This window comes from Gracilinanus agilis, chromosome 4, assembly GCF_016433145.1.
Source record: "Gracilinanus agilis isolate LMUSP501 chromosome 4, AgileGrace, whole genome shotgun sequence".
In the NCBI taxonomy this organism is placed as follows: domain Eukaryota; kingdom Metazoa; phylum Chordata; class Mammalia; order Didelphimorphia; family Didelphidae; genus Gracilinanus; species Gracilinanus agilis.
The window spans coordinates 502,795,061-502,812,916 of NC_058133.1; the positions used below are offsets into that span (position 1 = coordinate 502,795,061).

Here is a 17,856-nt window from a genome sequence, read left to right on the forward strand (position 1 = left end):
TATCCCAAAGAGAACAAAGAAAAGGGGAAAGATCTATTTTGTACAAAAATATTTAGGGCAGCTCTTTTGTGATAACAAAGAATTGGAAAGTGAGGGGATGCTCATCAACCGGGGAATGGCTGAGCAAGTTATGACATATATGAGTGTTAGGGAGTACTATTATGCTACAAGAAATGACAAGCAAGGGGGCAGCTGGGTAGCTCAGTGGATGGAGAGCCAGGCCTAGAGATGGGAGGTCCTAGGTTCAAATCTGGCCTCAGACACTTCCCAGCTGTGTGACCCTGGGTGAGTCACTTGACCCTCATTGCCCACCCTTACCACTCTTCCACCTAGGAGCCAATACACAGTATTGACTCCAAGATGGAAGGTGAGGGTTTAAAAAAAAATTTTTTTTAATAAATAAATAAATAAATTTTTTCAAATAAAAAAATTATTGTTAAAAATTGTTTTCATGGAGGGCAAGTAGGTGGCTCACTGGATGGAGAGCTAGGCCTAGAGATAGGAGGTCCTGGGTTCAAATGTTGCCTCAGATATTTCCTACCTGTGGGGCCCTGGGCAAATCACTTAACCCCCATTGTCTGGCCCTTATCACTCTTCTACCTTGGAAGCAATACACAGTATTAATTCTAAGATGGAAAGTAAGGGTTTAAAAAATGATTATTTTAATGTAATTGGGAAATATTTAGTGAAATAATACATATATTTAAAAAATCTCTAGTTGTGTTTGCTAATTATCCAGATTTTTTGCATTGATAGGCTATATGAGAGCAGGACCTTTATTTTTATTTTTATTTTTTTTAATATTTTTAAACCCTTAACTTCTGTGTATTAGTTCCTTGGTGGAAGAGTAGTAAGGGTAGGCAATGGGGGTCAAGTGACTTGCCCAGGGTCACACAGAGGACCTTTATTTTTTAACTGATCTTTATTCTAGTTCTTGTCTCCCTCCAGTGAATTCGAAGCCTCTGGGGAATGAGAAACTTTGGAAGACGGCTGCAGTTTGCACATCTCGGCAGTGACAGAGGAAACGAGGAGCTGAGAAAATGGGGAATCTTTTTGCCTGGGAATTGCAGAATTGGACAGTCCCAGGGCAGACGGCTCATTTTGGTACTTCCTGTGGCTACTGCTCCATCTGCGTGAGTCTTACAGGACCAGCCCGAGGACTGTGAGTTCCTCAGGGTCGAGGATCCTGTCCCCCATCTTCCCTGTCCCCCATCTTCCCTGTCCCCACCAGGACAGGCTGGGCACAAGTTCGTTGCTGGCTAAAGGGTTTGGCTATTAACTTGATTGAGAGAGGCAGGTGGAAGTGGGATGCTTCAGAGTGGGAAGGGCTGGGCTATGAGCTCCCACAGATGGGAGCAATCTGTGCTCCTCCAAGAATATAAACAATCCCCTGTCAGGCCCCTTCCAAAGGCAGAATTCGGGCTGGCAGGTTTGGCTCAGCTCCTGCTTTGGGATATGGTTGAGGGGGGCCGTCGTTCTCCTGTTCCCAGAAAAGCTATGACTTGGGGTGCCCCCAGCCTTCATCCTCTCTCTCTTCTCCTTCTGCTCCTGGTGCTCACTGGGGCTTCTTGGCAGGCTCCCCATTCTCCTCAGTCCATCCAGGTACAGTGCCTGGAATCCCATTTGGTGGTCAGTGTCCAAAGAGATCTGTTTGGCACCGGGAAGCTGGTTAAAGCAAAGGACCTTCGCCTGGGCCCAGGGGGCTGCAAGCCTGCAACTTTGCAAGAAGATGCCCAAGAAGTCACTTTTGAGGTTGGCCTCCATGAGTGTGGCAGCATCACGCAGGTAAGACTCTGGACCCCTTCCTTAGGGAAACACACACTTGTTCTCCTGGGCACCACCTTCTATTAGCTACCTACCCTGTGTTTGGGAGCCCCCAAAACAAAGAGCTGAGGGCTCGACACAGATCTGGGGAAGGACTTTATCCTGACTCCTATTTTCTGGACTACTCAGGGATTTGCTGATTTAGATCTGGAAGAACCCTTAGAGGTCACTCAGTCAAACATCCCCACTTTTCAGATGAGAAAACTCAGGTCCAGAGTGGTAAATTGACTTTGGGTGAAAAATCAGAGTTCTAGAACTGGAAAGAACCTTGATGTCATCCAGACCCCCTCCTTTACAGAGGATACACCTGAGGCTCAGAGGAATAAAATTACTTACCTAAGATCACTCAGCTAGGAAGTGAGGATGGGAAAAGGAACAATAACAAAAATAACAATGATTAACATTTATAAAAAGCCTCCTATGGGCCTCCTAAGTGCTAAGTCCTTTACAATTATTATTTGATCCTCACAACAACCCTGGGAGGTAGGTGCTATTATTATACCCATTTTGAAAATTGAGGCACACAGGGGTTGAGTGACCTGCCCAGGGTCACATAGCCAGTAAGGGAGTATGGGAAAGGGGAATGGCACAAGAAAACTAGAGAGGTAATAGACTTTGAAGTTCCACAATTGTCCAAATCAAAACTTTATCCTTTATTTGGTGGAAAATGGGGATGTATATCAGGTGCTTAAGTAAAGGAGTGCTGTTGGTTTTGTGGTCCTGGACAAGTCACTTCCCTTTGAGTTTTTCCTTGGGTTTCTCAGCTGTAAAAACAAGATTTTGGGCAAGCTTTCTTAGCATGATAGTCTATAACTCTATGACATTATTTCTGCTTATAGAAGAAAAGATGGAGGTCCTGTCTTCAAGGGGATTTGAGTTTAGTTGAGACAAGAACAAAACCTACAAAGTCACTGTATAAAGTACTAGATTATATAGATGATCCTAAGCAAGCTCAGAAATGTCTTCTCAGACCTGGAACCCAACCTGTTAGGATGAGAAGAATCTGGACAGGTCAAGGAAAGTCTCCCATTTAGAGAGGCCAATGTTGGCCAAGACCAAGAGGAAGGCAGGTTTTCTCTCTCTTGTATAGGAGGAGTGAGGTGGTAACTACCAGTCTGGATGTGAGAAGAAGTGTGGAATGACTAGTTAGGAAATATAAGGTGACAGGCCATGGCAGAATACCCTTCATTCATGCTCTCTTCGCGTCTCCCCTTGACTATGTCAATAGCATCTCTTAATTCTTGCTTCTAGGCTCTTTCCCTGTTGTGCACAGCTGTTAAAAATCACCTAAGATTCAGTTCTGACCTTCTTGCTCCCTTTCTTAAACCTTCTGAGGCTCCCAATTACCTCTAGAATAAAGTAGACTTCTTAGCCCAAAATCTAAGACCCTCCACAATCTGAGTCCAATCTACTGTTCAAACCAAATGACTATTAGATGTCTCTGAAAGTCTGCTTTCCAACTCTTGTCTCCATGGAGTCATACCTTCATAAATCTTCTGGAATGTGCTTCCACCTCAATGCTATCTCTGCAGAATCCAGGTTTTCTCCAAGGCTGAGCTCAGGAACTTTCTTCTGTGATGACTTCCCTGACTTTGCTTCTAGGTCTTACCTCCCAGTTGTGTGTGCTGGTTCCCTTCTTTTCACCACCCTCAGAAGAATTCAAACTTCTTGAGGGCAGCAGGGACTCTGCTTTCCTCTATGTCCCCAGAACTGGGCACAGTATTTTGCATGCAAGTGATGCTTAATATACTTTTGATACCTTCAAAAAAATGTATATCATCTTTATTTCTGGAAATTTTGTTCAGTTGTTTTTTCAGTCATGTCCAACTCTTCGTGACTCCATTTGGAGTTTTCTTGGCAGAGATACTGGAGTGGTTTGCCATTTCCTTCTCCAGCTCATTTCACAGAGGAGGAACTGAGCCTTCTCCTACTTAGAAAGTCATCTATTTTACCAAAGAATTTAAAGAAAATGATGGGTGGGGCAGGAAAAAAAAGCCAGCCACATAAATGGATTTTAAAAGTATGGCTAATATTTCACATCCATAGTCTCTCATCTCTGTAAAGAGTGGAGGAAAGTGCATTTTCTCAACACTTCTCTGGGGCCAAATTTGGCCCTAGTTGGATAGTGTAGTTCCAAGTGTTGATTTGGAAGTGCGGTGTAAGTGGGAAGATGAGACCTCTGGTCACCCTTTCACCCAGGCTGGAAGTTCAAGAGCTGTCCAACAGACCCAAACTCACAGCATGGAAGCTTCAACTTGTTCAGTTTCCTACCTGGACCAGTTTGCCCCTCCTCGGGCATCCTGGTAGCCTTCCACTCCAGGGACTTACCTTGACCTCCTACAGATATCCAGTCAGCTTTATCCCTCCAGGGGCTCAGAACTCCCCAGCTTAAGCAAATCACCAGCCTTATTCTCTCACAGTATGGAAGATCACAGACCAGGTGCATTACTGGACCAGCAGCTGTTTTATTACTGTTATCGAATCAGTTTAGATTATTGGCAAAAGGAAAGGTCTAGACCCGTGATTCCCAAAGTGGGCGCCACCGCCCCCTGATGGGTGCTGCAGCAATCCAGGAGGGCCGTGATGGTCACGGGTGCATTTGGGGGTGGTGAATATCTGTAAAGGGGGGACGATAGTAAGTGACAGGGGGCGCTAAGTAATATTTTTTCTGGAAAGGGGGTGGCAGGCCAAAAAAGTTTGGGAACCACTGGTCTTGGGGGTTTCACTCTGCATCTGATAACCCAGATTGGGTTCTTTGGCTTCTCTAAATTATTTACATTCAGTGTTTTCTAGCACATTAACATCCCATTCTATTTGCCTCAATTTGCCTTGCCATTCACCAAACAATGAGGAATCTTCTTTGTTTCTATTTCTCTGCTTTTAGGACTACGTTAGTATATTTAAACCTTTCTATCTTTTGATAGCCTTAGGGCAGTGATGGGCAAACTACAGCCCTGGGGGCCAGATGCATCACCCTAAAATGTTCTATCCAGCCTCAAGACATTATTCCTAATCTGATGAATACAATGAATAGGATACAATACAATGAAACTTCGAAAGAGTTGCCTTAGTAACAGACTGACAGATGAGCATTTCCTTTCCTTTGGCCCCCTCTTTAAAAAGTTTGCCCATCACTGCCTTAGGGGATATCTCAGGGTAGAGGAATATAGACATCTCCTCCACTTTTCTAGCATAATTATAATTCCTTTCCAGAATGCTTGGGCCAATTCAAAGTTCTGCCAGTGGTATCTGAGTGTAGAAGTTAGGTGGCTCAGTGGATTGAGAGTCAGGCCCAGAAACTGGAGGTCCTGGGTTCAAATCTGGCCTCAGACACTTCCTAGTTGTATGACCCTGAGCAAGTCACTTAACTCCCCATTGCCTAGACCCTACCATCCTTCTGCCTTGGAACTAATACACAGTATTGATTCTAAGACAGAAGATAAGGGTGTTTCTGCAATTCTACTAGCAATCATTTTTCCCATCTTTTGTCATCTTTGCCAATGTATTGGGTGTGATATAAAACTTTATTTTACATTTTGACTTGTGTTCTTCTCACTAGTGATTTGGAGTTATCTTTCACATAAGTTTAGAGTGGAAAGGGACATTGGAGACCATGTAGTCCCATTCACTTATATTAAGAAACTGAGGCTTAGAGATGAAGTGACTTGCACAGGGTTACTATAAGAGTTTAAATTTAGGCTTTAGACTAAATATGAGAATTATAAAGTAATATTGTGGTTGCTTAAGTCAAAATGACTTTTAGCAGCTTTATTTACAGAGGTGGAAAGAGAGAAACTGAAAAAATGTAGATAGAGACAGATTCTAATAATCCTACTAGCCCTTCTCCTGAGAAGCCAGGCTCAGCTTGAGAAGGGCTTCCCCAAGTCCCAGCTCCATGTGGATTTCCCAGTAATCCTCAGCCAGGGGTCCTGGTGGCGTCTTCAGCCAAAGTTCCAACAAAGCAGCCTCCTCCAAAGCCAAGGCAGCAATCTCAAGTCACTCACCCAGGTAGCCAATGGAGGATCCAGGGAAAGATTCTCCTCCTCCATTCCAACTCACTGAAGCAGAATGAATGGCTGAATCCTCGAGCTGGCCTTTTTAAAGCTGTTTTTTGATGTCACTTCCTGTCCCTTCCCCACTTTATGGGAACCAATCACGGACTTTCAATTTAACTAGCCCTGGAGGAGTAGGGGGGGTGACCTTTGGAGGTGTGAGCTTACTCTAGTAAGTGACTTGTAAACTTGTAAGCTCTTATACTTAGTGTTGAGTAGGGATACTTTAAATCAGTGGTTCCCAAACTTTTTTGGCCTACCGCCCCCTTTCCAGAAAAAATATTACTTAGCGCCCTTTGGAAATTATGAGACTATTTATTGAACTCAGAATAGAATGTAATACAAAAAAATTGTAGCCATCACCACCCCTCTGGATCGCTGTAGCACCCACCAGGGGGCGGTGGCGCCCACTTTGGGAATCACTGCTTTAAGTTCTTGATTTGATTACCTAAAAATAGACAAAGGAAGAGTTAATCTTATTTTCACAATCCCCCCCATGATTCTTTGGGAGATTAGTCTCCCCAGTGAATCATTTAACATAACTAGCTTATACCTCTAAAGATCATGCTAAAGGTACATACAATATTGTACTTTCTAAGAGGAAACTACGATAGTTGGAGATAAGAGAAAGCAAAACCAATGTTTGCTAGGTTCATTGACCAAATTAGGGAACAATCCCCTTTGGCATTAGAATTTACATTCAGAATAAATGTGTTCGGCCCCCTTCAGTTCAGTCGATTACATCCCAAAGTTCATTCTACATCTTCTGATGCAGTATAGGTTTCTTTATGGCACTTTCTCCAAACAGGTCACTTTCTTGATTCAAGGAGTTAGCAAGTTTCTTTTCCTTAAATTTCTCTCAAAAATTTTTAAATCTGGAATTTTATAAAAATTATACAATCCTCCCTAAGGAGGCTGTTTTGACCAACACCTGGATCAATTCAGGGTACATGGTTAAGTTATGGGGCATATAATGGAGGGAAAGGGGGTTTTATTTGGTAAATATATTAAATGATTAGGTCACCAGGGGATTAAACAATTATCAATCCCAAATTAAAGAGTAACATCAAGTTAAAATGACTTTTATGGACATTTATTTAAAAATGAGAAGAGGAAGAAGAAATAAGGAAAAAAGAATCTAACACAGTAGGTAATTTGCTCTGATCCCCTAGTTAATCTAGGTAGATCTAATTAACCCTCAGCCGAGGGAAATCCAGCCTTGATCCCAAAGCTGGAGACTCAGAGGGCCAGAGGCCCAGAGGGCTCCAGAGGCAAATGAAGCAAAAGCTTTAGTCACAAGTCTCTATTAAAAGAGAAGTTCAGGAAGATTCAGTCTTTACATTCACCACGTGGAATGCCCTGGTCACGAACCAGCAGAGCTCCTTCAGGTCCCGTTCACAAACCAGAAGACCCAGCCCAACTGACTAAGGTCTCTTTGAAGGGGCCTCTTTTTTGTCACTTCCTGTGGCCTCCTCTTAGTTTATGTGTCCAATCACAACAGACGCTTTTCTTAGGACTGCCCACGAGGCAGTCAGTAAATTCTGATTTGTTACTCTAGCACACGTGGGTTACAGACCACCCAAAATGGAGATGTTTTCAACTTTGGTGGTTAAATATAAAGATGGGCAGTGTAGATTTAATCTAATTATCACAGATACATGAGTCAAGTCTCAAAAGAAAAACCAAAACCACTAAAAAACAAAGGAAAAAAGTAAATTTTGGGAGAAAAAAATCAAAATAAAAATATCAAGATCTATGTATATAAAAATTTGAGTGAAAAAGAATAACTCCATAACAGGTCCTTGTATTAGGGTCCAATTAAAGTGATTTGTGTCCTACAAGTCTGTAGGACAAATGCAAATATAGTCATTATCCATTGGCAGCCAGGATTACAGAAAGTTGCAATAGTATAAGAAAAAAGGGACTAGATTTTTGATGTAAAAGGGAAATATGTTTCCCTGGTCTGATTTTACCTTCGTTCTCGGGGATAGGAGAGTCAAAATGGCAGCCAAACTAAGGTACTTGTTGGAATGGGGCACAAGGAAGATCTGCATCTGACATATGTCAAGCAGCTACTACCTCAAGTCCTCTGTCTTGGCACAGACTTCATTAATCCCACAAGGATTGTTGGTCTCCTTGACCTTGTGCTTCTTTGCACAGTACAATGACTCTTTCGTGATCCCTTCTCCTAAAATCAGACACAATTATTAATCAAAGTCCCACAATATTTTAACAACCAATGGCAGGTTTCCATAATATAAAGCTTTGGGGCAGTGATTCCCAAGGTGGGTGCTACTGCCCCCAGTGGGTGCTGCAGCAATCCAGTGGTGCAGTGATGGTCACAGGCACATTTATATTTCCTATTAATTGCTATTAAAATTAAAAAAAAATAATTTCCACGGGGCTAAGTAATATTTTTTCTGGAAAGGGGGCAGTAGGCCAAAAAAGTTTGGGAACCACTGCTTTGGAGTATGCATTGATATTAGAACTAATAGATATTGTAAACTTATCCTTCAAAATCCAAAATGTTAATACTGGTTACATGTACTTCAAGTAAAAGAAATAAGAAAGGAAAAAATCGAATATCCTATTGAAAATAAACAGAAAAGCAAAAATAAAACAATTTGGGAATTCAATGTGTCAGCCAAAACAGTGTCCACTTGTCTATGGACTTTTATCTCCAATGCATGTGACAGGATACATACAGTCAATCAGTGTTGATAGAAGGTCGATGTGTGAGCAATGAATCCAAGAGTCCTTTCCTCCAATTCTTATAGTTGTTGAAGTGGTTAATAGTACTTGAAACAGACCTTCCCAGACAGGCTGAGTTACTCTAGTGTGCTGGAAGTTCTTTATGTACACCTTGTCTCCTAGGTTTAGGTCATGCAGTGACTAAAGGTCCTACTTGTACTGCAGCTCTGAATTCACGGAGTTCTCACAATTTGATCTGTACGTCCTGTATATATGAAGCAATGGAACTGTCCACCCAGTACATTATACAGCTGAGATGGGATTTGAACTTCAGGTTTTCCTGATTCCAAGTCCAGTATACTTTCTACTGTAGCATATTGCAGCATCATCCCCATTTTACAGATGAAGACTGAATCTTAGGAGGTTGAAATAACTCGTCCAAAGTCACAAGGCTAATAAATAGTAGAATGCATGCATTGGCCTCATTTCTCACCTGGCTGTACTGCTTTGGCACTTTTTTCTCAGGCCCCAGGAAGATAATTATTGGGAAAATCTCTTCAGCATTGGGACTCCACCTTGTCACCACCCTCCATCCCTCTGATTAGAGGGTAGAGTTAACTTCAATTCATTTAAGGAGGAGCTCAGCTCAGAACATTTCCTTATCCTCAGAACATTACTTGCTGTACTACTTTGGAACATCTCTGATTTTCCTACAATGCCCCTGGGCACCTTCTGGCCCTAGCCCCCTCTTTAGCTTCCTTTTATGTGATTTTATCTTCCATTAAATTGAATGGTCCTCAGGAGCAGGGTCTGTCTTTTGTATTTGTAGTCCCAGCTCTTAGCACAGTGCCTGACTCATTATAGAAACTTAATACATGTTTATTGATTAATTAGTGCATTTACAGGAGAATCACAACCTCTCACCTTCTGGATTCTCATTTAAAAAATGAGATAAGTGCATCAAACAGGGTTGGCATGAAGGAAAATACGTGTAAGCCTTATAGCACTGTCAAAATTTGATTTATTGTAACAGGGATGAATAACTACATGCAATAGAACTTTGGGCTATATGCTAGTAGTATACCTAGTAGTCCTATGAGGGGTATTTCCTAACGTGGAAGCAATATTTCTCAAGTGCACTTGCCAAATCTTTGCCCCTTAGCCAACAACCTGCCTTAACTTACTTTATTAATTCTCTCACTAGGTTCAAAGGTCATCAGGGGCTATAGGCTTATCTTTTGGGGGGACAGTGTTCTTTGGGGCCTCATACAGAATAGGTATTCCCATTTTTAAATAAAAACCACACTGAATTGAACGTCTTACTTTCTCTAATGGAACTGGCTATGATGAAGGTTAATTAAGCCTCTTAACTTTCTTCCAGGTAACTTCAGATGAGCTGATATACCGCACAAGCCTGTTCTACCACCCAAGCCCAGAAGGAAATTTGACCATCTTAAGGACTAATCAGGCAGAAGTTCCCATCGAGTGTCACTATCCTAGGTCAGTATCATGGCGCCATGCTTTTTCCCTTTCTAAAGATAAAGAACTCACTAGGCAGACTTCTTTCTATAAATATCAGAGTTACTCCAGGCTTAAAACTCCTGAGTGTGCCCCTCAGGAAAATGGAAGAAAGCAAAAAGACTTGTCTCAAATCTCCTCCTTCCTATACTTTGTTTTTTTTGTTTTTTTTCCTTTTCCCATAACTATTCCATATGGTCTAATTCCCTAAGAGCTTGCTGCCAATTTCCCTTCTCCTTTCCTCCTCCCTACCTTTTGTCCTTGGATAACTCTATTCTTTAATGAGGAGTCTCCCTGTCAAGACGCAGAAGTGTTGCCCAATATTCTGTGGCTAGATGATAGAATTAGGGCTTGGCCTACTTCTCCTGGTCCTTCTATGAAGAAATAATCCACAACTTTCATAGTATCAAAAATCGATAGCTGGAGAAGAACTTGGATCTGTCTGGTCCAATCTCGCCCCGCTTTTTACCGCCAAGAAAACTGAGGCCAAATTTGTCTAGGATCACACAGCTAGTAAAAGTGGGCTTTGAGAATGAATCTTCCTGATTCTGAGCCTCGCACTTTGTCCACTAGAGTTCGCCCCCTCAATTTTGACTTGGTTAAAGTTCACTTCACACCACAGGGATGTGGGATGGTACCATGAGGCTGCTTGTCAAGTATCAGCCACAACTCCAGTCAAGGGAGTGTTCCTAGAGGCCCTGCTGAGGGCAGAGTCATCCCCAAAGACTCACCCTCGCCCCTGGGAAGATGGATGGGGAAGGGGAGGTTCCAAATGAGCCTAGACTTGTTCTCACTTCTTTTAAGTCATCGAAAACACTTTTAAGAGGACCCAACCCCTGAGTGGAAGGCAGGTAGGTGGGAAAATAGAGCCATGTTCCCGTCCCAAGCTGAAGGGCATGTAAACAATGATAAATTCAGATGTTTTCTTTATAGCAATCTATACTGCAATTATGTGAAGAGATAAGCACTACAAATCTGTTTTCTTTTTTTTCTTCTCCAGAAGATAGGCCTTGCCAGGATTATTTGTGAGTTTTCTCTATTAATAGGTTTTAGAACTAGAAGGAAAGATTATCGTGAAACTTCAACTTGAATGTATATTCATATTTTAAACTTATTTTATTATATGTAACAGAGAATTGTATATTATTATTAATTAATTTTAATTTAAAATGTTTCATCCTTAAGTTTCTCCATTTGAGAAATGGGAATATTTAAGAAATATTCTGGAGAATCCAAGGTAGACAGATTTCAATGAAAAAACTACAGATTTAGAATTGAGGATTTGACTGCTAGCTCGGTCACTATCTGTGGGACCAAAGATAAGTCACGTTTCCCCTGTTAAATCTCAGTTTCCTAATTTGTAAAATGGATTTCCAGACAAGGTTGCCGAAAGATATTTTGTAAGGTGTAAAGGACTTTATAGAAGTAAGCTGTTGGGGACAGCTGGGTGACTCAGTGGATTGAGAGCCAGGCCTAGAGAGAAGAGGTCCTAGATTCAAATGTAGCCTCCGATGCTTCTAGTTGTGTGACCCTGGGCAAGTCATTTAACCCCCATTGCTTGCCCTTACTGTTCTTCTGCCTTGGAATTGATACTCGGTACTGATTCTAGGACTGAAGGTAAGGCTTTAAAAAAAAAAGTAAGCTATTGAGTAGCCTACTGAAGGTGAGAGGCAGAGTTGAGAAGAGACCCAACATGAGATCTCTAATTAAAGAATTCTTAACCTTGTATTTGTAATGGATCTCTGAGGTCTTTGGACCCATTTCACAGTGTTTTTATGTGTGTGTATGTGTATTTACAAAGGAAACCAATTATGCTGAAATACAATTATCATATATTTTTTTTAAAATTCACAGACAGAAATGAGAATGAATTAAACTCTTTAATAGAAGTCAGACAATCAATTAGCATTTATTCAGCTCCTATTGCATTCTAGGGATTGTACTAAGCACTGGGGATACAGAAAGGAGAAAAAGACAGTCCCTAAATCTTAAGGGGCTGACAGTCTTAATGAGAGACCACCTACAAATGAGATAAATGGAGAGTAATCTCAGAGGGGAACCTTACACTCAAGGAGGACTTGGAGAAGCTCTTTAGAGAAGGAAAGACTTTAAATGAGACTTCTTAAGGGAAGCCAGGAGGTAAAAATGAGGAGGGAAAGGATACCAGATGGCCAGTAGAAACACTAAGGAGATGGATTGTCATCTGCAAGGAGGAGAGTCTCTGGATTGCAGAGAACTTGGAAAGGACTCAAATGTAAGAAGAATAGAAAGGTGGAAAGGGGGCCAGCCTATGTAGGACTTTGAAAACCAAATGGAGGATTTTTTACTTGATTCTGGAGATCATAAGGAGCTACCAAGGCTTCATATGGTAATTTTATTTTATATTTTTTTAAACCCTTACTTCTGTCTTGGAGTCAATACTATGTATTGACTCCAAGGCAGAAGTAGTAAGGGTAGGCAATGAGGGTCAAGTGACTTGCCCAGGGTCACACAGCTGGGAAATGTCTGAGGCCGGATTTGAACCTAGGACTTTCCGTCTCTAGGCCTGGCTCTCAATCCACTGAGCTACCCAGCTGCCCCCCATATGGTAATTTTAAAGCTCATTTTGACAGTTGAGTAAAGGATGGATTGGAGAGGGGAGAGACTTGAGGCAGGCAGATCCACCAGCAGCTGCTACCTTGGTCTAGGTGTGATGATGAGAACCTGCACTAAAGTGTGGCAGCATCAGGAAAGAAAGAGGCAGACACCAGAGATCTCAAAAATAGAAACAGGAACTGACCACTGATTGGTTATAGGAATCAAGAGAGAGTGATTGATCAAGGATGACAGATTGGGAGCTTGAGTGACTAGGAAGATGGCAGACTTACTCAACAGTAAAGAGACTTATGGGGGGAAAGACAAGGGGCTTAGTTTTGGATATGTTAAGTTTAAGATGTTTGTGGGACATCCAGTTTATGATTTCTACCAGGCAATTGGAGATGAGACTAGAAGTCTGCAGAGGTTAGCCTTGTATAAGTAGATTTGAGAGTCACTGAAACCATGGGAGTAATGAGTGTCACCAACTAAAATAGGATAGAGGGATAAAAGGGTGCAAGAGAGTTCTTCGAGATGCCTGTGATTATCTGGCATAATCTAGAAGATCCTAACGAAAGAGACTGAGAAGAAGCAGTCCAACAGGTAGGAGAACTAGGAGAGGGCAGTGCCACAAAAACCTAGAGAGAGGCTATCATGAAAAGGTGGTGACAGTGTTGAAGGATTAGGATTAAGAAAAAAGATCATTTGAGCAATTAAAAGAAGGGTGAGGTGGAGAATAAGCATTTATAGACTGCCTATGTTGTGCTAGACTCCATGCCTTGCAACAATGCCTTAAGGGTAGGTACTGTTAGTTATCCCCATTTTATAGTTGAGGAAACTGAGGCAAACATTAAGTGCCTTGCCCAGGGTCACACAGTTGGTGAGCCAGGATTTGAATTTGGGTCTTCCTGATTTCAGACCCAGTGCTCTATGCATCGGAACACCTAGAATCTACGATGGTAACTTTGGAGAGAACAGTTAGAGCTGAATGTTGAGAGTAGAAGCCATTCCAAAAAGAGAAGTGAGAAAAAAGTAAATGGAGACTCCTCCCCAACGCGTTGAGACATAAGACAAGGATGGAGCAGGAATGGATAAATCCAGTGAGGGTTTTTTTATTTTTAAATAATTTTTTATTTTTAGAAAAATTTTTCATGGTTACATAAGTCATGTTTTTACTTTCCCCTTCACCCCCTCAACCCTCCCACCCCCCTCCGCTGTAGCTAATTCGCATTTCCACTGGTTTTATTATGTGTGGTCAGTCAAGACTTATTTATACATTATTGATAGTTACATGGATGTGGTCTTTTCAGGTCTACATCCCCAATCATGTCCTCATTAACCCAAGTGTCCAAGCAGTTGTTTTTCTTCTGTGTTTCTACTCCTGCGGTTCTTCCTCTGAATGTGGGTAGTGTTCCTTTCCATAAATCCCTCAGAATTGTCTTGGGTCATTGCATTGCTGCTAGTACAGACATCCATTACATTCGATTTTACCACAGTGTATCAGTCTCTGTGTACAATGTTCTTCTGGCTCTGCTCCTTTCACTCTGCATCAATTCCTGGAGGTCTTTCCAGTTCACATGGAATTCCTCCAGTTTATTATTCCTTTGAGAGCAATAGTATTCCATCACCAGCATGTACCACAATTTGTTCAGCCATTCCCCAATTGAAGGGCATACCCTTGCTTTCCAGTGAGGGTTTTTTGAGGATGATATGGGCAGATGTGAGCACATTAAACAACTCTTGGACGTTCAGGTAGGATTGGTCATGTGACTGGTCAGATATCCTCTGTCCCTTCTTTCAGGTGGGGCAATGTAAGTAGCAGAGCTGTCCAGCCTACGTGGGTCCCCTTCAGGTCTACCATAGCCTCCGAAGAGAAGCTCAGCTTTTCTCTTCGCCTGATGAACCGTAAGTGGAAGTGGGTAGAGGGGAGGAGGGGAGAAGAAAGGTGCCCTACTCCAAGCACATAATCCCCTCATCCTGATCCAGTTTGGCTATGAAAATGTTCCTAGTTTTGTGTTTAAATTTAGGATTTTTCTTTAAGTTCTAAAGATTTTTTTTTACAAAGAACTTTGCCCCTGTTTTCTTGATGTATTTATGTGAATGTTCACGGTCATCCTGCCTTCTAGATAACTGGACTTCTGAGAGTCCCTCAGCTGGGTTCCAGCTGGGTGACATAGCCCATCTCCAGGCTGAAGTCCATACAGGCAGTCATGTGTCCCTGAGGCTCTTTGTTGACAGCTGTGTGGCCACCCTGAGCCCAGACAAGGACTCGGAGCCCCGTTATGGTATCATTGACCACCATGGGTAAGTGTTCCTCCCTCCAGGCTCACACGCCCCTCGAAGAAGATAGTCCTTCATCACCTTCTGTCCATCCAGGTGCCTGGTAGATGGTCTTTCTGACTCCTCTTCAGCCTTCAGAGCCCCCAGGCCTATGCCAAACACTCTCCAGTTCACAGTGGACTTGTTCCACTTCGTCAGTGATCCTCGGAAACTTGTAAATATGCTTTCCTATAATGAAGAGTAAAGGAGGTCACCGTATCTCCCTGCCTCTCCCCAGCACCTGACTTCTTCTCTCCTAGATCTATATTACATGTCATCTGAAGGTCTCTGTCATTGACCAAGAGCCAGACCAAACAAACAAGGCCTGTTCCTTCAACAAGTCCACTAATAGGTGAGTGGGTCTTGAGAATAAGAGTAGGGAGTCTTGGGTTCAAATCTGGCCTCAGACGCTTCCCAGCTGTGTGACCCTGGGCAAGTCACTTGACCTTCATTGCCTACCCTTACCATTCTTCTGCCTTGGAGCCAATACATAGTATTGATTCCAAGACAGAAGGTGAGGGCTTTATAAAAATTAAAATCTAAATAAATAAATAAATAAAAGAATAGGGAGCAGGCAGGTGGTTACCATTGACTAGATCTCTGATCCATTTTCCAGGGACCAAAGAGATCTTTTAAAGCCTAAGATGGACCATGTCATCCCTCAAAATTCAGCGGCTCCCTATTACTTGGCAACATCCACATTCCTCTGCTGCCATTTAAAGGCCTTCACAACCTGGGCCCAACCTTATATGTGGCCACCCAGTTCTTCACACAAAGCATGTCCTCTCCCACCTACTTCCTGTACCTCCAACTCTTCGGAATCACTGGTTTCCTTCAAAATTCCCCTCAGACACCCCCTTCACGAGGCCTTGCCTCCTTCCTCCCAATTACCTTCGTTGTTTAGAACAATGATCTCTGCCATCTCCCGGTAGAACAGAGGCTTGTCGAGGGACAGACGAGGACTGGTTTAAGTTTCTGTGTCCCTCGCACATAGCAAGCCCGCGATAAATGCTTTTTGGTCTAGAAATAACCTTTCTTCTGCTCTCATTTCCATTCCCCCTCCATCTCTCTCCCCAGCTGGTTTCCAGTAGAAGGCCCTCCTGACATCTGCAGATGCTGTAGTTCCAAAGACTGCGGAACTCCAAACCGGTCCAGGAGACGACTTCCCGCAGACGGCATCTCTGCCAAGCCCTGGAAGAGGACGGCTCCCCTCCAGCAGCTGCCAGGTATTCGTGAAGATAGCTATGGGCCCCCGATTCCTCATCTGAGATCATCCCTCCCTAGGATCAACCTAGAAATAGTTCTCTCAAGCATGGCCCTTGGGAGATGATTTCCCCTAAAGTTATTAACTAAGAACCCTGGAACTAACTAAGAACCTGGGTTCAAATTCTGATCCTGCTGCTTACTGCCTGGACAGATTGATTTCATTTCTACTCCCCAAGCCTTTGTTTCGTCAGCTATAAAATGAGTTGGTTGGCCTAGATGGCCTCCAAGATCCCTGCCAGCCCTAGAGCTATGTATGAGTCTTAGGACTATTTTCTGTCTAAATTTATCGAAGGCTAGTGGGGCGCCAAATTTCAGGTATTAAGCCCGAAGTCTCACGTTCTTTCTCTCCATCATCCCCAGTGAGGGAAGCAGACGTCACCGCTGGGCCTGTGTTCTTGGCAGTGAATGTCAGTCACCACACCCCACAGGAGCCCAACCCGGATTTCATGGAAAAGTACGCAGCCTTTGGCCTGGGCCTGTCTCTGATTGCTGCTCTGGCTCTTGCCTTAGTCATCATGGCCCTGGTTCTCCTCTGTAGGAAACGCAGCAGTGCCTCTTGACTTGTCTACAAGCCAATAAAAAAAAAAAGAAGAAAAGAGAAAAAAAGGCTCCTGATGTCTGACTGGTGTCATGAATTAGTATTAATGAGCCAGGCTAGAGATTACAGGGCTTGTTCTTGGTTGGCCACTTACAATTGGTCTGGGCTGTTCCTGGGGAGAGTAATTTTATTTTTAAATCAAATCATATTAGGTGTGGGTGGAAAGACAGGCTAGAAAATATTTGTTTTCTGTCCTACCTCCAGGAATAAGACTCCTCCTCTCTAATCCCCAAATAAGAGAACTCAAACCATATATTTCATTGCTACCTGAACCATGAATACCCCATATAATGCCCAGAGAAGAAGTCATCTAACCTGTTTAAATGCCTCTAGGTAAGGAGAGCTCACTACTTTCTTGTCATAATAGCCATGGGAAAGAGAAGCTTTATTTCTGCCCCATTTAAACAAGCATTTATTTCATGAGATCACAGATATAAAAGTGGAAAGGGATCATAAGCTCCTCCTCTGGAAGTCAACCCACTCCATTTTGTGGAAGAGAAAATTGAAGAACTTGTCTGGGGTTACATAGTGATAAGTATCTAAGGCAGGATCTGAATCCAAATCTTCTTGACCCCCAAGTCCAGTGCCCTCTCCATGCCTTAATGCTTTATGGGTTTTATTTTAGAATGGGTCCCTTGCAGGAGGTCCTGGGTTCATATCTGGCCTCAGACACTTCCCAGCTGTGTGACCCTGGGCAAGTCACTTGACCCCCATGGCCCACCCTTACCACTCTTCCACCTAGAAGCCAATACAGAAGTTAAGGGTTTAAAAAAAATGAATAGAATGGGTCTCTTGGGGGCAGCTAAGTGGCTCAGTGGATTGAGAGCAAGAAGGAGGTCTTGAATTAAAATCTGACTTCAGCTGCTTCTTAGCTGTGTGACCCTGGTGAAGTCACCTGACCCCTATTACCTAGCACTCTTCTGCCTTAGAATCAATGTTGTGTATTGGTTCTAAGACAGAAGGAAAGGGTCTAAAAAAGAACAGACCGCTTGAGAGTACCTAGAATCCTCCTTT

General features: G+C 42.8%; 1 protein-coding gene across 1 annotated transcript; it reads left to right on the top strand.

The window, feature by feature from the left end:
• Positions 1-1,497: 1,497 nt before the first annotated feature.
• ZP3 (zona pellucida glycoprotein 3) lies at positions 1,498-16,804 on the top strand. Its single transcript, XM_044676442.1, has 8 exons — positions 1,498-1,785; positions 9,949-10,067; positions 14,461-14,564; positions 14,786-14,963; positions 15,036-15,153; positions 15,239-15,330; positions 16,056-16,204; positions 16,605-16,804. Exons 1-8 carry the CDS (start codon positions 1,498-1,500, stop codon positions 16,802-16,804), a joined length of 1,248 nt encoding a protein of 415 aa, XP_044532377.1.
• The last annotated feature ends 1,052 nt before the right edge of the window (positions 16,805-17,856 follow it).

Excerpts from the sequence above, each read along its gene's own strand:
- ZP3 (XM_044676442.1), top strand. The coding sequence starts at position 1,498 with ATGACTTGGGGTGCCCCCAGCCTTCATCCTCTCTCTCTTCTCCTTCTG. Across the intron at positions 14,964-15,035 it reads GGTATCATTGACCACCATGG|GTGCCTGGTAGATGGTCTTT; the intron begins GTAAGTGTTCCT and ends CTGTCCATCCAG. Across the intron at positions 15,331-16,055 it reads TTCAACAAGTCCACTAATAG|CTGGTTTCCAGTAGAAGGCC; the intron begins GTGAGTGGGTCT and ends CTCTCTCCCCAG.